The sequence below is a fragment of the Lissotriton helveticus genome, chromosome 2_1 (assembly GCF_964261635.1).
Source record: "Lissotriton helveticus chromosome 2_1, aLisHel1.1, whole genome shotgun sequence".
In the NCBI taxonomy this organism is placed as follows: domain Eukaryota; kingdom Metazoa; phylum Chordata; class Amphibia; order Caudata; family Salamandridae; genus Lissotriton; species Lissotriton helveticus.
In genome coordinates this window covers 1,890,691,716-1,890,715,853 of record NC_136059.1, presented here as the reverse complement: position 1 = coordinate 1,890,715,853, position 24,138 = coordinate 1,890,691,716, and the positions used below count along the sequence as shown (strand labels likewise).

General features: G+C 42.8%; 1 protein-coding gene across 1 annotated transcript in view; it reads left to right on the top strand.

The window, feature by feature from the left end:
- The window catches only part of FAT4 (FAT atypical cadherin 4), a 386,231-nt gene that overhangs the window by 320,534 nt on the left and 41,559 nt on the right, over window positions 1–24,138 (top strand). Inside the window, exon 10 of the mRNA XM_078676811.1 lies at window positions 6,372–6,476. Within this exon, the coding sequence (XP_078532937.1) occupies window positions 6,372–6,476 (105 nt within the window). The remainder of the gene's footprint in view (window positions 1–6,371; window positions 6,477–24,138) is intronic.

The following is a 24,138-nucleotide window of genomic DNA, read 5'->3' as shown; positions in this document are numbered from 1 at the left end:
ATATTGCTATTCTCAAATCTTTTATGTAAATTAGTTGACTTAAATGAGCTGTTAAATGAGCAGCAGAAATACATTAAATGTGCACTAACAAAGCATGGTTTTGAAGCAGATGTTGTAACAGAGATAAGTAACATCAATATCATCTTTTATAGTAAAATATATTAGTAGTAGAAAAGTAGTTGAATACGATATTTCAGGAAAGGTTTGGTGATAGATTTCAGAACATTTAAAAAAAAAAAATAAGACTAGCTCTGTCAAATTCTATGGCTTATTCTCCAGTAGTAAAACGTACCAGGACAAAGGCAGAGCATGAATTGCCAATCCATACCCTTTTAAATAAAATTGTATCCGCTACTGTTTCTCTTTTCACAGTCGTCATCTCCCTCCATAATTGCTTTATTGACTCCTTCCATTGTATTCCTTGCTGTGAGAGAGTACATGGCAAACTAATAAAGAATCGGTAAAATACGGACATCTTTCAATGTCCCTTGAACTAGATCTGTTGAGTTTAAATATATGTCAAGTGATTACTCTTGGGTGCCAATGTCCCTGTGCTTGGGGGGTAATTAAAAGAAAAAGAAACAATTTTATAGCGCTATTTTCGCACAAAGAATGTTTGCACTGAATGTGCCTGAGGGGGTTTAGAAGGAAGTTCTGGACCCATATTTTGGGTCAGCCCAATAAGGTCTTTTTTGTCAGCTACATTGCTCGCTCCTGGCTTCCACTGTTGTTAGAAACAGTGGGAAGCCTTTTGGGACTTGTTTGCTGGCATGTGTACTCGCACCGCAGGCTCGCAAATGATATATTATTTTATTCTCAATGGTACAGCAGTTTTTCTTTTCCATTAATGCGCATAGAACCTCTCTTTTTCACTTTCACCTTTATTTATTACTTGAATCCACTTTTCTTTTTAGCATGTAAATTTTCCTGCACCTTTGATGTTATGAACCTGTTGCATTTACTTTCACTTAAACACTCTCCTCTGTGTACTTGCAAGCTTCTTTGCAAGAACTGTAACTATATCCCTCCTTCTTCCCCTATTTTAAAGGGGGAGGGGCGTGTGAACTCCCCCATCTCAAGCACCTGCAGGACGGACCCATACTATTGGTTTGTGACAAATGGTATGTGTGCTGCATTCCCTGAAATTTCAATTATTTGTTGCCTGGTTCTTCTTCCCAATTCTCTGCACAGTGGAGTGATTTATTTTACATAGTCTCAACACATTCCCAAAAATGTTCTTAAAATAATGGTCTACACCTTGGCTATGTCAAATATGTGTATAATAAAGAGATGCTTCACATCTTGGAGAGAGGGAAACATGGGCGAGGAGTGGGGGGGGGGCATGGTGTGACCATAAAGGGGGAGAGGTTCTCAGGGGGGCTGTTTTGTAGTGACATTATTTTGGCTTGCACTTCCCTTTAATTTTTGTTGCCAGTGGCCCTGGTGTCTCTGCTCCTGGTGGGAGGGCTGGGCAGTGTTGACATTTCCTCGTCCACCAGTTAAAAATCCACAATGATCTTTACATTGGAGGTTACCTTATCAGGTCCTGCAGCGTTAGTGAGTCTGTCTTTTCTACAAGAATCCTTTAGTCAATCTGCATTTCTGAATATACAAGACGTCTATTTGTGGTTCACCCTCAAAAATCTTGTGGTCTTATCTTGTCTTTGATAACTTTATCGGAAGCAGTACATTATGTTCCACTTCAACTCCTTGTTCCATCGTTGTTGATTTCCAAGTGTTTGTGTTAACGGTCTGTCTTGTGTCCTGCATCATCTTTTTCAAGTTGTTACTTCCCACTGTTGTCATCAGTGCTTTGGACTTTACAAACTGTTCTCTGGTTAGTATACTTTACTGGCCAATACTACCCTACATGTTACCGCCTTCACTTCCCTCCAATTTGTTGGAAAATGCCCTTGTATATATGGGGAAGCCTTGACTGAATTAACAGTTCGGCCTGTGGTTGATGTTGATCTCCTTGTGGCTCCCTCTTGTCCCATCTACCTGATCTGCCCGTAAGCTACAATTAACGTAGTCGTGTATGTTGACCTTGTCGGAATTTCGTTTGCTTGGACTTCTCTTCCTCAAGCCAATGCAGTGTTCTTGAAACAAGGTTGATATTACTGGTTATTTTCCAAAATTTTCTGTCGTTTTGCCGCTCTCCTATTTTGCTGTAGTTTGCCTAGTCTCAGGTCAAGGGCTGGCTTCTGATAAACCCGGGGACAGCACTGAATGCAAGGTATGATGACTGGCATATTATTGAGCAGAGTGTATCAGTGCAACACTTTATTGGTATAGGAATTTGTCACTGGGAGTTTAACTTTCAATAGTGCAACTATTGAAGTGGCACAGGGACTCAAGGGTGTGACCAGATTCTTAATATACACTGAGTACACCTAAATAGTGGAGATGTGGGGGTGAGCAAATGAAGTGACGAGACTTGTTTTTCACTTGTACAATAGTGGGCATGAGAGCGGTATTGACGCTGCTTCATGTTTTTCACTGTATTTTATTTCTGAGAGTTGCTTCTAGGGATGATCAATAGACAAAAGCTCCCCCCAAAATATCATGGTCCTCAATTTGCTATCTATTTGTTATTTTGAGTACCCCATCTTTTTTATATATACTTGAATATGTATTTTCTTTACTTAAACAGCATTAAGGTATATTTGAGTGACAAATGTACCCTTTGTAAAGATCTGTGTATATCCAGAAGTTCGCAAAGTTTCAGCCTTTTATGGAGACACTTTTACCTTTCTAAGCACATCCATTTTGAGGACGATGAGAGAACTGAATCACAGTAAATAATTTATGTATAGGCTAGACATTGATGTTTTCAGTTTCTATTTGTTGTCATTCCCAATGGGGCTGTTTCAGTGTTTTTGATTTTTTTCTTAAATGTAACAATCAGTGGTTGTCAGTGTTTACTCTTTTTTGCTCTATAAAAAAACGCTTTTTGCTGTGCTTATGAAGAAATTAGGTCAGAGAACTGAGGCATGGTAAATAATGTATGTGTGGGTTAGGCGTTCCGGTTTTCAGTTTCTATTTCTTGTGAGCTTTGGGCATCAGAACTCATTATGTTACAAATTCAGCACTACTGGCACACCTAACAGTGTCTTTGCTCCTAATGGCCTCGTGGGGCTTGAAGGCTGTGGCTAGAGCCCTGTTTATGTTATGTAGATAGACTGCTTGAAATGAGCTAGAACCATAGCCACACATAAGAAGGTATTGGGGGACAGGGTTTGGACAATGAGTCAACCCTATCAACTCATTTGGAGTTAAAGCATGCAAGATTTTACGGATGTGCGTGAATGTTTATGATTTCTATACTACAAACCTAGCTGCAAACGACCAAACACTACTACAAGACAAGAGGTTTAACGCCGTGATTTGAGTGGTGTTGGTGTTCACAAAGGTGAGAAAGGAGGTAGAGGAGAAAATAGAAGATGTGGTGGAGTGAGATTTACAGTAATAATTTGGGAAAGGGAAGAGGATGTGGGTTTAATACCCAAGAGGGGAAATTCACTTCCGCTGGAGTATAACAGTGCATGGAGGTGTTGCGTGAAGAGATGTGTCTTGAACTCCTCTTTGAATTGGGGAAGGGATGGGCTCTGCCAGTTGTGGCACAGACTAGAGCTCTAGGTCTACAGAGCATTGCAGGAAAAGGCACAGGTCTTGTCTTATACTTCCTGCACTGTCTGATCTCAATCTGATGGTGATACTACTGCAACAGTGGAGATGGGAGTTCCACCCAAGAGATTGATCCCAGGTGCCGCAGGGTGCTTGAGCTGACCACTTTGAGGGCGATGATCTAGAAATTTTGCAGCCCTTGCCATTTTGGTGAATCATCCATGCAGTTTTCTCTGGCATGCTGGGGTCACTCAGCAAAGCTATTTTCTTTCATGGGAAAACAAAGGGGAAATTCCATTCACTTACCGTCATCATTTTACGCAAACTATAATTAAGCAGTGTCTGAAACAAACTTACCTTGCTAAATTTAACTGCAAAAGAGTGCTCTCTTTTTGATTAGATACCTTCTCACTGCCTGTCAGACAAATACTGGGAGGAAGCTCTGTCCGAGAAGATGAGTAATTGTGTATTAAATAGAAAGTAGCTCATGCTTGCTCAATCTCTTGCCCCAGACGCATTGAATTACCTTGTGGTCGTTGAGTGGAAATATGCAGGATCTTAATTGAATGTGTTTTTCCGCAGCAGTGCAGTGCACTTTACTTTATGCCTGTGGGGAGCATACAGGTTTTCTGCCTGTTGGTCTATTTACCGTTGTAAATTTGGACTACAGAAGTCATAGATCTTTCTAATGGCTTTCCTTAAAACTGAATGAGGATGAGAGCTCTGTTGATTTATTGTGTTTAGCCAGCTGCATTTGTAGTTGATTTTGCAGTAAAGATAGTTCAGCTGGTTCTGATGGATAGGATTTTAAAGATGGATGACCTTCCTTCACCATCATTAGCGTGAGCAGGCTGCTGCTCTTGTATTTCTTCTGGACGATCAGTTTTTGTTTGGGAAATGGTCATTTTCCGTATAGAATTATACCCAGCGATTGACGTGGTTAGCCCATCCTACCAGTGAACCCCGTGCATTCTCTTATCCTTGCTTGAAGTCCATAAACAAGTGTTAGGCCCTTGAAAATAGAAATGTTCTACAGTTTAACTATAGAAAACGACATCTCCATTCTGGAAGTGCATTTACCGAGCTGGTCTGCAGATAACGTTTTGTGCTCCAGATTTTCTGCGGTTTAAGCAAAATATTATATTGCTGCACTGCCCGTACATTTCAAAAATAGCCTTTTTTCCAGCCTTGTGTAGTATTTTGCCAACACCACTAGGTGGAGCACTGTGTGTTATTTGTGCGTAAAAATATGTTTTAGCAACCAACTTTAGAGCAGTGTGTGAATGCTGAAGAGGCAGTATCTTTAACAGTGTCCTACTAAGGTCCTGGATTGGCTGGATCCAGGGTCAAAATTAATAATCACTATCATCTAGATGAGTTCCATTTAAATACTTTGTAAAAGTATTTTATGTGGTACCTTGTTCTCACAGCCTGCATTGGGCACTCCTGCATCTTCTTCCTTCCTGCCATTACTTGCCGCACGTCTATGAGTGTTTGTATGCAATTCTTCACAAAGAAGGACTCTCAATAGAAGTGTACACTTATTGACTTAAGGAACAATGGCATGCACTTTGGTTCTGATGGATCCTGTGAGATCTTTCCTCTGAGCGTAAAGCCTATAATGGGAAGCAAGAAAGGACACATTAAGTACCTAACTGTGTTCACAAGCCCCCCAAAACAACTATTACATTAGAGTAAAGTAAAATCCAGATTTTTATGTGTGTGGTTTCCCTGGTGCACATCAAGAACCCTGGCTGCACCACAGAAACTATGGACCGCACTTGAGGTTAAGTAACCGGGGGTGCTTGAGGATCTATGGTAGGAAATTGTGAACCACCTCCTGCATAATGTACATTCTGGGAACCTCTTGAGAGGTAACATTCCCCTGCACATGCCCCGAAATAAAGGTATGTTTCATGACAATCAGGTGATTCAGAATTTGTATGGGAAATCACCTGCACCATTGACAAACACACCAAGAGCTATCTGTTTAATGTTTAGCTATTGAAATCCTTACCAGTGCTTTTATCCTGCAATTTTTATAGACAGGACAATAAGTTAGCATTATTCCAAAGATGGCCTCCCTTTAAAAGGATCGCCCAAAAATTAATATGATTGTTTGTAATTAGTATTTTTCCTGTGTTAAACATCCAATTGCTGAAATGGCAGGTATATGTTAAAAGAGTGAAGTCTTTTAAACCTCAACTGATTACATATTTTAAAAGAAATCACTGACAACATTACTATTAACTTGTAATTGACTGATTAAAAAAGAGGATAATTGTTTTTGTTTCATTCTTTTCGAATAGTGATAAAACGTACTATCTGTGGCATGGTTTGCTTGAATCGGCTGTCTAAGATTATCTATCTATCTATCTATCTATCTATCTATCTATCTATCTATCTATCTATCTATCTATCTATCTATCTATCTATCTATATATCTATCTATCTATCAGTCTTTATATCTGTCTATCAAATCTACCAGTCTATCTCTGTTTGCCTGCCTGCCTAGTTGTCAATCTCTTTGTGTTTCTGTCCCTCTCTCTCCTTCTCTATATTTCGTAGCATTTGTCTCAATATGTATACCATTCACTCTCATTGTCTGTCGGTCTGTCTCCTATTGTCTTTCTCTTTATCTATGAAGCTGACCTCCACTCGTTTTCTGGAAATACTTAACTCACTGTAACCATTTTAACAGCTTCTGCCCATAAATAACCTTCGCTCTTCCTTCTGCCCTGCAGGTAAAATGTGCGAGTCTGCCATCAACTATTGTGAAAGCAACCCCTGCTTCAACGGAGGGTCCTGCCAGAGTGGCATGGACGGGTACTATTGCCACTGCCCGTTTGGTGAGTGTATGCTACTGACCGCGTATGATTGGCGAGGGGGAGGGCAAACAAAATCATGGCTATGGCTTTGAACATAATATTATACAAGTTTATTGCCTTACACTTCGAGTGATGTTACCTGTTCGTCATACGTCTTAAATACAGTGATATAGACAAAAAAGGCCGAAAGTGCTGTGAAATGTCCACGTTGTCCCTTCCAGTAGACTGAGACTGCTTGTTGTGTGCTTAAGACTGCATTTTGATTCCACTAGTTGGGGTGGGGTTTATGGCATCAATGTTACAACCTAAGAGAGACAATTAGGTGGGTCGTGTGTTAAATCGATATAGTAGGGTCCACCCTGTGAGAACGAGATCTGTCAACTAGTGGCTAGAGGGTGTATGCTGTGGTTCTTGATGGTGTTAGCTCTTCAATGGCGACGCTTGCAGGCAGTGACATAACGAGATAATAATAATAATGGTCTGTTTTTATACCATGCCATACCATACAGCACCATATCGATTTCTAAGCACAGCAATTATCAGTTTTTACTATGAGAATGGGATATTCGTAGTATTTGCTATGCTAAGAGATACATTCACTCTACAAGTAGGCCTGTTGCTACAATACAATCAACACTGAGGTTCTCTTTGGTGGTTTTGTTATACAAAACCAGCCAAACCCCTACGCACTCACTTCTACAAACCTTACACACCAAAGGGCACAGTTGAAGATTAGTGTCCTGGATCTATAAAGCAATATTAGAACATACTGACGTCTCCCTACAACACATCAGGGAACTCTGGGAGCCGTGCTGGACTGGCTGTATCGGGTATTCCCCCTGGAGGCCAGAGCGTTGGGACAGAATTTGCAGGTGTGGGGGCCGGTTTTGCAGCAGTGCTGCAACATCGCCCCAAGTAACAAAAGCAGCAAGCAAATGTTTCCAGCCTTCCGGGGCCAGGCAGTGCTTTCCCAGGCTCTTGTAAGAGAAAATTGCCAGGGCTGCTTTGGGTTCCCAGTCCGACCCCAGCTGGGAAGCTGTCTCAATGAAAGCCTATAAGGATAAAGAATGGCACAAGGTCTTAGAATGCCCCATAAGGTCTCTAGAAAAGCCTTTTTCAAATGTCTACCATTTAGCATTCTACACAGAGCCTATCTCAGAGCCTAGAAGATTGGGCAGCTGTATCCAGAAGCACAATCGGACTGTACTAGGTGCCATCACTCGCAGCAGACTTTCAAGTCTTGTCTTTCTCAAGGCTTAGTGCATTTTAGAAAATAATACAGATCACAATTTCAGAAGTCATTGACTGGGAAACCTAAGAAGATTGCTACTATGGAAGCCTGCTTGATTGACATGTCCCTGAGATCCTATAAGACTAAGGTCACAAAGAACGAAATTCACAGACCTCCCACTCTTATTAGCCAAGCATAGTATAATAATGCAATGGAAGTCTGCGTAACCTCCCAGCATATGGGCATTGAAGGCAAACACTCTATTCTGGGCAGAGCCTGAGAGTAGGGCACTCCGTAGAGTAGAGAAGCAGCATTACTAGGGGATGAGTTGGTAATGGGCCCGAAGGAACACAGAGATGTAGAGGACAAACAGCCTGATTCATCAAGCGAAATGCGCGCGCAAAAGGGCCAGATTCTGAGAATCTGGCCCTTTGCGAGTGCAATTTTTGCATTTGGGATTCATCATCCCAAATGCAAAAATCGCTAATAAAGAATTCGCAAATTTGCGAGGATTAGCATTTAAGGAATCTCTATTAGAGATTCCTTAAATGCTATTCATGAAACATTAAAAAATTGCGAATTCGCAATTTAGGACCGCTATTTACCACAAAGTCAAACCTCGTGGTAAATAGCGAAAACTTAGAAAAATGCATTTAAATGCATTTTTCTAAGTTGCATGTTACACACACACATGTCCTTTGGACATGTGTGTGCACAACATCAGTTGAAATTCACATTTCAGGGGTGCTACAGGGTGTCCTTTGGACACCCCTGCACCCTTGAAATCGCATCCTTATTTGCGATTAGCAAATTACTAATCGCAAATAAGGAATACCTCCCCATTCATTCTTATGGGCTTTTAGGCCCATAGGAATGGATGGGGAGTTATTCCTTATTTGCGATTAGCAATTTGCTAATCGCAAATAAGGAACATGTAGGAATCGCAATATTATTTGCAATTCCTACATGAATCCCGTTTTGCAAGTCCTTAATAGCGATTCCTTATGAATCGCTATTACAGACTCGCAAAACGGGACAATGATGAATCAGGCTGAAAGCCCCCCTGACTCCTCACTTCAACCACCCAATAAATGCACCAACTAGGTTGGCAACTCTATACAGACATGGGGTCCTGTACACCCTAATTGGTCTTGGCACTGCTGTCCCCTTCTCAATTTTCCAGTGAACCTCGTAGGCACCACCCACCCGCACCACAACACATACCTTCACACAATGCACGGCAAAGCTCCCCATTCAAACTGTTCCAACAGTATCTGGATGGAGAAAATCATGAAGGAATCATAGCTCAGGACACTCCAGGAAGGGTGGGTGGAGTTGGGTTAGTTTGGTTTACTGTATACTACTACACATGATCCTGCAGATCCGTGTGATGAATGTTTGTTCTAGCATAGGCTTGTTCTACTTGTATGTAACCTCGGAATCAATACACGTCATCTGTAAAGGAACCCTGTTACATGTCTGTTAGGATTGCTAACAAAGAAAATCACAAACAAAATGTTTTGAAAAAAAAGATGCCAAAGGTTGTGCCTTTCATATGATACTAGAGGTTCTTCCATCATCATAATTTACCAAAATGTGGCATGCTAGAAGGGTTGGGGGATTCAACTTCTAGTTGCCATAAGAGTCAGGAAGAATTGGGCTCCCTAAGCTGGTGAAAAACAAAGAACACATAAATTTTTTTAATGAGAACACAAATTAAATAGGACCTAATTCAGTAGCTCTGAATTTTTCAAAAGAATAGTACACAACACTCATCCTGTTTTGTGCATTTTAATTGCAATGCCCGGCATTCTTAAATAAGTTAATAAGTTATACCGTCACAAACGTCAAATTTTTTCACTTCATACCCTCAGTGCACACTAATATCTGAGTCTGAATCATGATGTCAAAGTAAATATCAGATCATATACTTAGTGTTCCTATGTGGCCCACAACAGCAAGGTAAGGTGTATCTTTATCCTCTTCCCTATATGTATGTGCCAGCCTATTGGTGCAATTGCAACTTAATATGTTATGTTGCACTTTTCCCTGAGTTTCATAATAGTATTCTTCGGCAATCTATGCAGAATTCAGTGAGCATCTACCATGGGACAGGGTATATATATATGTGTGTATATATGTATACACACACACACACACACAATCACACACACTTAGCAAGGCGACTGAGCTCGCCGAAACGCATCTTGTCCTTCAGCACATGCAGTTCACTTGAAAAAGAAAAAAGAAATAAAATACGTGCTACTTGAAACCAGTGAAGAGTTCATTTCTCCGTTCGTGCTCTATTGCAGTTTGGGAGTTTGACGTGATATATATATATATATATACACACACACACACACACTGAAAAAAACAAAGGTTACAGGGACGTTATAGTTAGGAAATGCAATTTAAAAACCTTACATATTCACTGAAAAAACCCAAAGGTTACAGGGCCGTTATAGTTAGGTTCAGATTTCATTCTCAGAAGTGACAGAGTTGGGGGGAGAGGAGGGGGAGTGGCTCTTATTGTGAAAAAGGACTTAATTTGTTCCTCTTTCTCGATAGATAACATATCTGGCTGTGAAGCCATCGGCTTCAAGTTGTCTCTTTCATCTCGCCAGACATGTACTGGACTTCTTGTCTACAGACCACCTCGTCCTATCGGGACGTTTTTTGAAGATGTACAGGCAGCTCTTTCTGTTCCCTGTATGCGCTCGGCGCACTGTCTTCTGCTGGGGGACTTTAATTTCCATATGGACCTAGCAGCGGATCCAAATGCAGTTAAAATCCAAGACGTTGCGGCACTGCTTGGCCTTATTCCTTATATCGATAGCCCTACCCATAACAAAGGGCATATCTTAGATCAAATCTTTTCCACCAAACAGATTGAAGTATCATCTCCACTTCCAGTGTTATGGTCTGATCACTTTATGATAAATTTTGATGTCCCTTATCACATTATAACAGGGCAGAGAGGACAGAGTAGCGTGACTCGATGATCAAGAGCCTTCCACCGCATTTCGGTGGAAGCGATGACCGACGCTATTCGTCTTCATCCCTGCGAGTTCACTGACAATCTGGAGTTAAATCTGGAGGTGGTGCAGAAGTGGCTAACCGACAGATTTGATGAACTGGCCCCTGTGAAGACAGCCAATTCAGCCTGTCATTTAGCCTCTGCTCCATGGTTTACCCCTTCACTACGGAAAATGCGCCAAGAGTGTAAAAAAACTGAAAGGCTCTGGCGACGAAAATATGAGTGTGAGGATAAACAAAGATATCGGGACATGATCAAAACTTATCATAAACATATTGCGGAGAGTAAGCAAAGTTATCTGGAACATAGAATAGATGAAGCCAGCAATACAAGTAAAGAACTTTTTAGAATAGTTAAGGAGTTTATTTCACCTGCTGCCTGTTCTCCTGTCCACTCTCATTCTGAAGAGTGGATAAAGCAACTTGCAGCTTTTTTCGCCCAAAAAATTAGGACAATTCAGGAGTCTTTCCCTGTTCCAGACCTTACACTATCAGCATACAGTCCCATCCTCCCCTCTTCGAGTGAAGATACCATGCCCTTTTTTTCGGCGTTCCCTCAAATGTCCTGTGCAACCTCGTATGATCTTCTATCCCGACTTCGGTCAGGTTCTCCTATGGACCCTTGTCCGGCTAAATTCTTGGGCACAGTATACTTCAGCTGTCAACAGCTTGCTGAACCCTCTGCTGAACCTTTCTTTGTCCACGGGAGTGGTTCCCCGGCATGGAAACATGCACTGATTTTGCCCCTAATCAAAAAGCCAACCTTAGACCCCCTGACGCATGCTAATTACAGACCGATATCCCTCCTCCCTGCTTTAGCGAAGGTTGTTGAAAAACACGTGCAGCTCTCGATTACCAACTATATCGAGAGCAACAACATCCTTCATGACACACAGTCGGGGTTTCGTGCTAACTATAGCACGGAGACAGCCCTTCTGGAGGTCACTGAAGCTATCAGGGAGACTCTTGATCTGGGGGAAAGGCTGTTTTAGTCATGCTGGATCTGTCGGCGGCTTTCGACACCGTCCCACATGACGGTCTCCTTTTAAGACTCCAGGAGATCGGGTTTCGTGGGACGGTGTTGGACTGGTTTAGATCTTTTCTTTCGGACCGCCGACAGGTGATCTGGGCACCACCGTTCTCCGCTGAAATGCCGCCGCTAGAGGTGGGGGTTCCCCAAGGATCCATTCTGAGCCCCATCCTTTTTAATATCTATATGGCCCCTCTGGCGGCGGTGGCGGAGGCTTTTGGTGCCCAGGTCATATCCTACGCTGACGACACCCAGCTCCTGTTCACGTGCAGGAAGGGAGAGGCGTTTGATGGGGCAAAAATCAGGGACTGCCTTGGTTCCGTTTTTGCGTGGTTCCAACGGCATAGCCTAAAATGCAACTCAGACAAGTCTGAGTTGCTTTTTTTTGGTTGTGCTCCTGACCCATGCTGGAAATCCTGGTGGCCTCAGGACATGTTTCCTCCCGCGACGGCATCAATGCAGGCCAAAAATCTTGGGATGATTTGTGACGTTGATTTGTCTTTTAGACCCCAGATCAATGCACTATCAGGGAAATGCTTTGGCATCCTGAGGATGCTCAGAAAATTTTTACCGATGCTATCACTGCAATACAAAAAAATTGTAGTTCAGGCATTAGTAGGATCACGTTTTGATTATGCTAATGCCTTGTATGTGGGTCTGCCGAAATATCTGATGGCAAGATTGCAGATAGTTCAGAATTCTGCTGCAAAGGCTATTTTTGGCCTTCCACGCAGAGCCAGAGCCTCCAATTTGCTCAAGGAGTTACATTGGCTCCCTATTTCTAAAAGAGTTATTTTTAAAACTCTTACTCTGGCGTTTAAGGCCCTTCACTCTGTAGGTCCTAAGTACATCAAGAAGAGAATGGCCTTTTATGTACCAAGGAGGATGCTGCGATCGGCTTCATTAGCCACGATTGTGGTCCCGCCTATCAAACGTGCTCGGATGGGTGGTCGGTCCTTCCGCTACTTAGCGGCCCTCCACTGGAATGGGCTCCCGATCTCTTTGCGGAAAGCCAACAGTCTCCTTACCTTTAGAAAGGAGCTGAAGACGTGGCTCTTTTCTGCGTGATCGCTTTGACCTTCTATGAGTTGCTGTATGGATAATTTGGTTTCTGATCTCTTTGCAAAAGCGCCGGGACACCCGCATGGGTAGCCGTGCGCTATAAAAGAGTACGCACATAACATAACATAACATAACACACACAAAACCATGGAAATTCAGCAGTTATACATATAGTTATCTCAAGTAACTAGAACTCGTGCCCTATGGTAACTGTAACTCGCACCCCCACCATGCACAGTTTTCTCATCAATAATTTCACATCAAATGTTGCACTGATATTATCAATGATGCCATAGAATATGTCATGAGTGATGTTATATGTGGGGTAATTAGCAACACAGCAAGATGATAGACGAAGCTCTGAAACTTTGCTAACACTCACCCCCAGTCACAGATCTGGGTTAAAACAATAATTCTTTTGCTCACCGTGCCACCTCAGTTCGGACCCAGCCGTATGTAAATCAGTTTTGACCCTGCTCCCCATGGATACAGTCCAGCCCGAACTGCCAGGCCAGGTCCTCCTTTGATCGGAAACAAGCCTCCTGGGACCAGTTTCAGGGTATCACCCTCATCAACCAGGCTAGAAGTCCATCCCCCTACCCTGTGCCCCGCCACTTTTTTAGTTGGGAGATTTGAGATTCAAACCTCCTGAATCTAAGTGATTAAGCTACGCTTCTGGGTAAACCTAATAAATAAGAAATGAATAATGAATGAAGCAATGATTTTATTTTAGCTTCAAAGACACAAGAAGTACTTTCATGACCGTCACTGTTCCTTGAAATTCAGTGTACACTTTTTAAAGCCACAAGGCTAATGGTTTGACTTTTTCATTCGGAGCTGATTTACAAAAAGTTCTCAGAAATTCCCTCCTTCGGGTTTCTTTATACTCTTGGAGTGAACTTCCAACTGTGATAGAATTCATAACTCCCACCATTGTGGAAGAGTCAAAGTAACGGGTGTAGTTTTTAAATTCTTTTGTAAATTCCATTTTGTTCATGTGTTTCCATTTACACATGAGGTATCATTTACACATGCATAAATGTACCTGGTGCAAATATATGCATGCATAAATGTAATGCACTGGTGAAATTGCACTGGAAAGCGTTTACTTTTTTGTTTCCCCATGAAATAGTTTTACCTTGAAGAAACCCATTTCTTACACCACCAACAATTCTGGAGATGTGCTGTCCCCATTCTTACTCTCAATATAGATTTAAATTTTCCAGGGTGAGAACATGCTTTACAAAACTTGGTGAATTTCAACAGAGTTTGTGTGTATTTTCAAACATTCCAAGATATTCCCCCTGCTCCAAAGTTCACTGTGAGCAGATGCACTCACAATTAATGTACTCCCTACCAGTGTAATATTACACGTGGTTAAATAACATTCCAAGTAAAACTTCTTATTTTTTAATACAAAATATAAATGTGCCTGAGTAAATGATGCCAAGCGCACTCCCTAAAAGCACCGTAATTTCATTACTGGCTTTCTGAATCTTGCTAGTATTTGTTATATACATATAAATATACATCATGTTTCAAAGGTGTTATGGAGAAGAGGATTTCACGACTTATATTTACCCACAATATCAATATCTATGTACAGAGATTGTGAATCCCAATACCCAAGAAATGAGCTTTCCACTTTTTAAATTCCTGTAAATTCTGCTATTCTTTTCAAACTTTTGGTGTTTGTTTAACCGAATGATTACCAGTGGTCATTAGTGCTCTTTCTATTAAACCTCTTGCAAATTGTTGTTGTTTTTCAAACAAGGCAGAGGTGGTGAGAGTTGTCTTCTTGAATATTTATGTGGGTGTATTAGATAAATTGGTTTAGACAGTTATCTGCCACTTTTTATTATTTATATTTTATTATGTAAATACACCCATAATCACAATACAGAACTTCTGCGGGAATAGGTTTCAAGCAATTCTATCATGTCCAAAGTTTCACAAACGAGGGATTTTCCTGAGCATTTCGTGTGCATTACCGTTGCATCACAGTATATTATTCTTTTTTTTTTTAAGTCAGTCACCTCGGAAACTGAACAACAGTCGCCGAAAAAAGAGCTCTTTCATCGAAAGACAAGAATACGTGTTCTAGCCTCTGACGAAGCAAATGGGCAACTTCGTAGAAACCATTGATCTACGAGACGTTGACACCGTCGCATAAGCTGTCCGCCATTTTTAACGTGCACATCCTTGGAGGAGGCACGTCTAGCACTTTGAGCACTTTGTCATTGTCGCACAATGTTGTATGGCATTTGTCAAGTGCCTCTATCAGTTTCTGTCCAAAAGGAGCAGTGTCCCTCCATGGCACGAAGAATTCGGCAGCCAACTGGTGCCTGGTTTCATTTCTGAGGAAACATTTCCTCCTGACTTTTGTAAAAGGATTAGTTTCAATGGGCATCTTAACCAGTCCTTGGCCCGTTATACAGATACTTTAAAAAACAAGGCTCTGTTTTCCTTGCTAGAGCATCAAAACCACTTTATTTCTTACCAACAGCCTTTTACCTGAATGATCATGGTGGGTTGGTTGTTCATACCATGTGGTAGTATTTTTGGGCCGGCCTACTGTTGCGAAGCATTTTAGAAATTTACAAAACAACTCAACACATATGATAAAAGAATGACTATTAATACAGGTTCCAGTATCCTCTTTCTCACTAATGGTCAAATATGAATTATGTCAGTGGTCTCGGCTTAGAAAATCTGAAATACTGTTTAATATAGTATCACAGTGTCCAATTGAGTACTGTGCCCAAGCTGTTGTGATTCTGTCCTGGTAATCCTATTACAAAGCATGTTTGGGTACAAACAACAGACTTAACATTTTATTATCCAATAGTTACAACAATGCCTACAAAATTTCAGTCATTGTGCATTGTGTGGGTACCCTGTGGGTGACACGCTAGAGTTCTGTGTAGAACAGCACACTTCTCCAGAATCGGTTTGGATAGCAAAATGAGCCCTAGAAAAAAATGCTCAAACCAGCCCATGCTGCAGAAGTCAATGACTAGAATGAGGCCGCTGGACATGATGGCATTTGGGTCATGACAACTCAACCTTCTCTGAAAGCAACCCTTTAGCCAACAGACTATCGTGGAAATGGCAGAGTGGCAGTAGGGCCAGTCTACCCTGACTGACAGTCTGTGAACACCAATGAAACCCTGGTTGCAGCAATCTGGGCCATGCTGCCTTATCCTGTAATTTTCTCCACTATGATATTATTGATTTACATTTTTCTGCTCTCTGAACAATTGTATGTTGCTCTGATACCCGCAAGGGTCATGGTTGCGCTATATACAAGTTAAAAAAAATAAACTAAGTTACTTTCATGCACCATAGTACTTTGCCTTAATAATTCACATTAAGCATTCGAATTTTAAGAGCTACAAGTAACTAGGTAAACGGGCTGGATTTTCCCGACCTCTGGAATTAGTAATGCTGCGGGTACTAGTAACTCCAGGAGTCGTGAACATCCTTAACAAAACTAGTTAGACCCTGATAGTCCACTAAGAAACAAGAAGAAAAATTACAAAGGGCAGTAGTAATTCCAGGTCCCTCTTGTTACCCCATCGGAATGAAGAGGCCACTTGTAATGACAGTCTATATATTTTTCAATATACTAGTAAATAGAGTGGATCGCAAATTCACCTAAATCAATAGTGCTTGGAAAAACTAAAATAACCTTAGCAAACTGTGGGAACTTGAACATTAACTCAGACTTTGAATGGCTCTAGCTGGCCTGTCTGAGTACAAGGCAGATATTTCCTGCTAGGATCTTCTGCATGTTTTCATTCATGATTTGTGGAGCTTGTGCCAAAACCTACACCTCATCAGTAAGAGACTATTCCTATCTGAGTCAGGAGCTTTCAGAGGAACAGCTGCATGTCATGGGTGATGGAAAAGAGGATGAGTGAGTGAAAGCAGAAGCACTGAGGAAGGAACACCAGGAACTCATGACTTGATGGGAAAAATCTGAGGCCGTAACTGGAAACCACCATCTCAGAAAGCTGTGCTTGTCTTTCATTCCTTCTTCAGAATCTCTTGCTTGTCTTTCATTCCTTCTTCAGAATCTCTTGTTTAACCACTTCAAAGAAGTCACGCTTGAGTTCTTTGCAAATGTAATAAGTTTGTGATATGCCTTCCTTTTCCCTCTCTTGTGCTATAGAAATTCATTTACAATTTCGGTAAAACATCAAACAGATAAATCTAAACTCATGGTTTATGTGTGCATTGGAGAAATGCGGATAATGGAAAACAATCTGTGATCCATTAAATTGGGGCTAAAATGTTTGCAACAGAAAGGGAGCTGCTGAGTCTTGGAGGGCAGCTAAAATAAAAAAAATGTAACTGTATCTCCTAAGAATTTAGTAACAAGGACAAATATGATAAATATTTTCTAGCTTACTTAATCGGTAACAAACAGATTACATTTTCAAATATATTTGCACGGAGTGTAACATGCAGGTCATAGATTTCTATTTTATGTACATAGCTCAGTGGGTTAATGCTTTTAATGCAGAGATCCTTGCGTTACCTGCAAGTCACAAGTTGCAAGCCTATCAATGTAGCTTACAGTTATGAACTGGCGTGAATGAGCTGCACACCATCTTCAAGGCATAAGTTTAGAACTTTACTGAGTTCTTTATTCTAAAATTGCTAATAAGGGCTACTAATAAACACTGATTAGTAGGTGCTATATAAATATTTAATAAACTAACCATATGGATACAACTCACTTTCATACCGTGTATGCATATGTCTTGCTTTCAGAGCTTGCGGACATCAAAAACGTGACTCCAAATCATAGTTTATCTCTTAAGCACTTGTTATGTGATAATCTAACAGTATTAAGCTCCAACTAGCCCTGAGGCAGGATAAAACTCAAACAAATGGAGTGCTGATACATTGACCCCTGAGGCGTGAGCCGGGAGGTTGTTTTTAAAAATTGCTGTTTTATTTGCTGAGCATTTCTCCCGTGTGTCCTTCCCCCACCCCCCCCCCTGGCATTAGCGCCTTACGCTGCAGAACATCGCGGCTTTAAGCGAATCTCGCACCGATCTTAGGGTGTTGGATTGTGCTGATAAGAACGTACCTCTAATTCTTCCTGACTGCGTTGGCAGACTACTTGCCTACCCCCCTCAGTGAGTGGCCGATTGTAGGGCCGTCATCTCCGGGGACCGAGCAGGGAAATTAGTGGCAGACATCTTTGTGAGGGTTCGCCTCTTCCGTCGCACAGACGACGCTATAAAAACAGTAGAAGCACCCTAGAAAGGAGATTGCTGATACATTGACCCCGGAGGCGTGAGCCGGGAGGTTGTTTTTAAAAATTGCTGTTTTATTTGCTGAGCATTTCTCCCGTGTGTCCTTCCCCCACACCCCCTGGCATTAGCGCCTTACGCTGCAGAACATCGCGGTTTTAAGCGAATCTCGCACCGATCTTAGGGTGTTGGATTGTGCTGATAAGAATGCACCTCTAATTCTTCCTGACTGCGTTGGCAGACTACTTGCCTACCCCCCTCAGTGAGTGGCCGATTGTAGGGCCGTCGTCTCCGGGGACCGAGCAGGGAAATTAGTGGCAGCCATCTTTGTGAGGGTTCGCCTCTTCCGTCGCACAGACGACGTTATAAAAACAGTAGAAGCACCCTGGAAAGGAGATTGCTGATACATTGACACCTGAGGCGTGAGCCGGGAGGTTGTTTTTAAAAAATGCTGTTTTATTTGCTGAGCATTTCTCCCGTGTGTCCTTCCCCCACCCCCCCTGGCATTAGCGCCTTACGCTGCAGAACATCGCGGCTTTAAGCGAATCTCGCACCGATCTTAGGGTGTTGGATTGTGCTGATAATAACGTACCTCTAATTCTTCCTGACTGCGTTGGCAGACTACTTGCCTACCCCCCTCAGTGAGTGGCCGATTGTAGGGCCGTCATCTCCGGGGACCGAGCAGGGAAATTAGTGGCAGCCATCTTTGTGAGGGTTTGCCTCTTCCGTCGCACGGACGACGTTATAAAAACATACGGCAATGGCTCCGCGAAGCGGACACGTACAGCGGGCGCGCCGGTCGCGCGCCAGAGTCAAGCCAGAGTCCTGCCCGTCTGCGCCCGTCCACGATCGACCGGGGCGCGGGGCAGGACTCCCTAGCCCAATCGACTCAGTTGGTTCTCCGAGTAGATCCAGCCTCCGACTACACTACACCAAATCAGACCTGTTATCAATCTGCAAGACACCGAAATATAGTTGTTTACATATCCTACGGCCTGAGCATTTACCCTCCTACTGTAAGTTATCTAATCAGATGTTGCCAACTGTAAGCAAAATGATGAAGGAAGAAGCCAAGTTAAAGATGATACTACTTAATTGTAGGTCCATGATTAAACATAAAGTTGAGATACACGACCTACTGGTAAACAGAGACTTGGACGCCATGTTCCTTACTGAGACATGGTTAGAAGAAACATCCTCCTCGGATATTCTGGAAGCTATCCCCCCTAGTTATAGTCTACTTAGACTTGATAGACAAAAACAGCGTGGTGGAGGGTTAGCATTAATTTATAAATCAGAACTTGAGTGCACTCTACTTAAAACCACCCTACCTAATAGTGAAAGTGGCCTATTTACCATAAAAATTGGCCCCAAAAACATGGTCACTGGGTTACTGATATATCGCCCACCAGGGACCGCTGCTCAGTTTGGTAACCAACTCATCGAATTTACTACTCAATTAGCAGTTAGACATAAAAAGTTTGTTATCTTAGGGGATTTAAATCTTTATCTTGAAGATACAAACTGTAGAGAGGCACAAACGGTAGCTGCCGCATTGAACGCTGTGGGAATCAGGCTGCTTTCTACAGCCCCCACACATCAGCTAGGCCATCTCTTGGACCCTATTTTTTCGAATTGGGAAGGCATCAAGGTCCTACCCACGATCCCACTGATTTGGTCGGATCATAGTATTGTTCCTTTTGAAATAGAAAATGAACCCCTAGGAATTATATCCAAAAAATCCCTAGCACATAAACGTCGAATCTGGAAAAAATTCACCCCAGAACTATTTAACAGGGCATTATCAGAGCATCCCCCGACACTAGGTAACACCTTACAGGAGGCATGGGATAGCTATGAGAGGTGGATGTCGAAAGCACTAGACAAGGTCGCTCCTTGGACGCTTAAACCACCGGTAAGACAATCCAGAACTGCTCCGTGGTTCTCAGAAAAACTTAGATTGGCCAAAGTTCAATGTAAAACTATAGAGCGGAGATGGAGGAAGAGCTATGCTCCAGAACTCAAATCATGCTACAAAACAGAGCTAAAAAAGTACCAGAAATTGGTTAGACTGGAGAAAAGTCTCCACTTTAAAAGCAGAATTGAGCAAGCAGATAACCCCACTAGAGAATTATTCAGTATCTACAAGGAACTCACGATTCCATCGAGACTCGAGACCCAAGACACGTACTCAACTGAGACATGTGATCTGGTAGCTGATTTCTTTGTAGATAAGGTGGATAAAATACATGCCACCTTTGTAGACAATAAAAATCTTCTAAGTAACAGTGAGGACACTAGAACCATTTCCACACATACATCACCTCTCACAAGCTTTAAAACTCCTGATAGACATGAACTTTTAGCTATTATTAATGGTATACAATCCGGCTCCCCCAGCGATGCCTGTCCACCGGCTCGGTGTAAGGGAGTTATGGAAAGTATATTAATTGACTATATCAGTCACATGGTGTCACTGTCATTTCAGGAATGCTACGTACCGGAGGCATGGAAATCTGCTCAAGTCATACCACTAAAAAAGAAGCCCAATATTCCCATTTCTCAGCTCCAAAATCTCCGCCCTATCTCCCTCCTCCCATTCTGCGCTAAAATAATAGAAAAGATTGCAAATAGACAGCTCATGGAGTATTTGGAGGCAGAAGCCCTCCTCCACCCCTCTCAATCGGGATTTAGAAAGGGGCTACTCTATTGAGTCGGCCGTTCTGTACTCTACTGAGCGTCTTAGGCAGATAGTGGACGAAGGTGAGACGGCAGCGTTGGTCTTACTAGACCTTAGTGCAGCATTTGACACCGTGCTGCACACAATGCTGCTGTCTCGTCTCTCGGACATGGGGGTAACAGGTCCAGCACTCGCCTGGCTGCGTTCCTTCTTGGCAGACAGAAGCTTTCAGCTGCACTGCCCACCCTTTAGATCTTCCCTTCGGGAGGTGAGCCATGGGGTTCCTCAGGGCTCAAGTTTGAGCCCTACGTTGTTTAACATCTACATGGAGCCCCTGGCTCACATTGTCGAGGGTTTTGGGGTGGGCATTGTCAGCTACGCTGACGACACCCAGCTGGTGTTTAAGCTTACTCCTGACCATAGAGAAGACGCCATCAATTTCTCGAAATGTATGTCAGCAGTAGCAGTCTGGATGAACAACAACTGCCTGCGTTTAAATGGCGAAAAGACTGAACTACTGGTGATCGGGAGAGCAGCATCAGCTTGGTCCCGCTCATGGTGGCCTGCCGAACTAGGAAGTCCTCCCATTCCTGTGGAGTCGGTAAGAAACCTTGGTGTTATGCTGGGCGCTGATCTCTCCGGCAAGACCCATGTCAGCAGGGTAACAGGTAGATGCTTTGGCATACTGAGGGTTCTCCGAAAGAAATTAGATCTCCTTCCTACCGGAGCCAGAAAAACAATTGTCCACGCGCTGGTGACCCCCCCCATCTTGATTATGGGAATGCCCTGCTGATAGGGCTCAGTCAAAGGGGATTACACCAACTCCAGTGTGTGCAGAATGCTGCTGCACGTCTCGTGCTCGGACTCTCACGTAGAGCTTCCGCAAAAACCGCCCTGGCCAAACTTCACTGGCTTCCGGTTAGGGAGAGGATCAAATTTAAAACCCTCTGCTATGCACATCGCATCGCTCAGGGCAAAGGCCCTGACTACTTAAAAAACCTCCTTACTATACATCGTCCTACTCGGAACCTAAGATCATCCGGCATGATGTTATTTAAACTTCCTCGCATTCTCAGGGCCAGAATGGGGGGCAGCTCCTTTAGGTACCTAGCCTCCAAACATTGGAATGCGCTCCCGCTCCATTTGCGGATGGAACCATCTGAATTGAGATTTCGGGGAAAACTTAAAACCCTTTTGTTTCCAAACATGTAACACCTCCTGAGCGTCTCCACAGGTGCCTCATGATGATTTCTGATTTCTGATCTCTGTAATCTATCAGCAGTTAGCGCGGGGACACACAGTCATTGTGTAGCCAGGCGCTCTACAAATGATTTATTATTATTATTATTATTGCTAGTGGCCCTTTAAGTCAGACATTTGGCACACCTGGAACTGAACATAAAAGTACTCCTCACCCCTGAACACAAATCACATGTGGAAGCTGTTGAATGTGTCCTGGTGTCAGTAAATTGCACTAGCACATAGTCAGCACATTACACTGGGGCTGACCCAGATCAGGCTCAATAATAGCTGTTGGATCCAGAATCCAGCTTGAGCCACCTCTCTGCCAGCACTGTATCTAAGAGGAGAATTGGAAAGTGGATGATACAACAAAATAATAATGTCATTTTCCCACAGTTTTTAAAGTAAGGACCTTATTTAGAAAGTGCAAAATTGCAGGTTTTCCCATCACAAAACCCAAAGTTGCAATATATACATGGTACGTTGTGAGTGTCAAATGTCACAATATACTCTTTGCAACTTATTTTGTATTATTCTGAAAAGGGGGTATGAAATGGGCATACCTTCCTTTTAATAGCTGACTGTAGAATGTATCAATTGTCTGTGACCTACATTCAGTTTCACATCAGCAGCATATGAGAGTGTGTGTGGCCAGAAGCAGAGCCAAGTTGAAGAAGCGAGCTATCATTTTGTTTTTCTTTGTGTACAGATAGGAGCCCAAGGCACCAGCCTCCCAGGAATGCAGGGACGGCAACTTCGTTGCCTGCACAAGTTGTGCAGAAACTGCTGACCAGTACTGAGACAATAATGGATATGACCATAACATGCAGTACAAGTCAGCATCAGAAAGTGGCAAGGAAGGCAGCAGGTGTTCATCCCAGGGAAAAACGTGTTAATCTTGGCAGAAGATAGGTACACACTAAGCAAAATGAAGAATTGGATGAAGTTTGAACCTTGCATTTCTAGTGACAGCAGCGAGGTAGGCCAGTACTCTGTCCCGTTCTTTGTCGGCATAGTCCCGCCCAATTTCAATTTCTCACCTATCACAAAGGCTGGGTGGGCTTGAGCTTGCTCTTCAATAGCCGTAGTCAGCCAACTGAACTGCCTCCGACCATTCTCCACGGTGTGAACGTACGGTACAATGTTTCAGTTGCCACGATGTTCCAGCTGGTTTGCAAAATGCGAGCCATTGTGTAATATATTAGAAAATGTCCCCAATGCATATTAAACAGGTCTGCAAGCTCATCAAAGAGCAACTGATTGCTGTCCTGAAAATAGTCGCCCTCAGGTGTTATTTCTTCAGAATACCAGCGCAAGATGGATGTCCGGAGTCACAGGTTTGTGGGTAGCCCCGGAGGGGAATGGCTGGGGCATAAGAAAGACTTGGAGCTGTAATACGCAGACTCCTACGGAAGCAGCAGTGTGCCATCTGGAGGAGATGTAGGAAGGAGTGTGTTGTAGCCTGAAAAGGGTGGAATAGTCATAGAATCTTCTCTAAGCACCAGGTGGTTGGATTGAGACAGTGTCATTCAGGTGACACTCAGCAAGCCATCGACTCACCCACTGCGCTGTGCCGCAAAGTAATAATGCTCATAGTTGGGGGAAACCCAGACCTCCTTCATCAGTAGACAGTCTCAGCTTGACCAGTGCAACCCTGAGATGGCCGTTCCACCGTATGAGGTTTCTCAGCTGGGAGTCAAATGAGCGAAACATTTGACCGGTAGTCGAAGGGAGAGATTGGCAAAATCATATGGTATCTGTGGAAACACAACCATTTTGGAACAAGCAATTCTGCCAATCACCGAATACAGGAATCTATTCCAGAACATGAGCTGATTTCAAATCATCATCACCACCATTCCAGTGACATTGCCATTAAGGAGGTCTCCCTTCATCATGGTAAATCCGAACCCCGAGGTATTGAAATGTTTTTGGGGCTTCCATGAGAGTATCCCCCCACCAATGTCCAATTTGGACTGCGGGTTTTAATAGTTCCTCGATGATACAAATGTTTTGTCAGTTTATGATCCCGGTATGTATTTGCAAAGGTGCTTACTGTATATCTAAATGTATTGTTTGTGGTTTAGGATTATAAGTATAGACCTGCCCTTTGTCCCATGCATGTGTAAGTCACA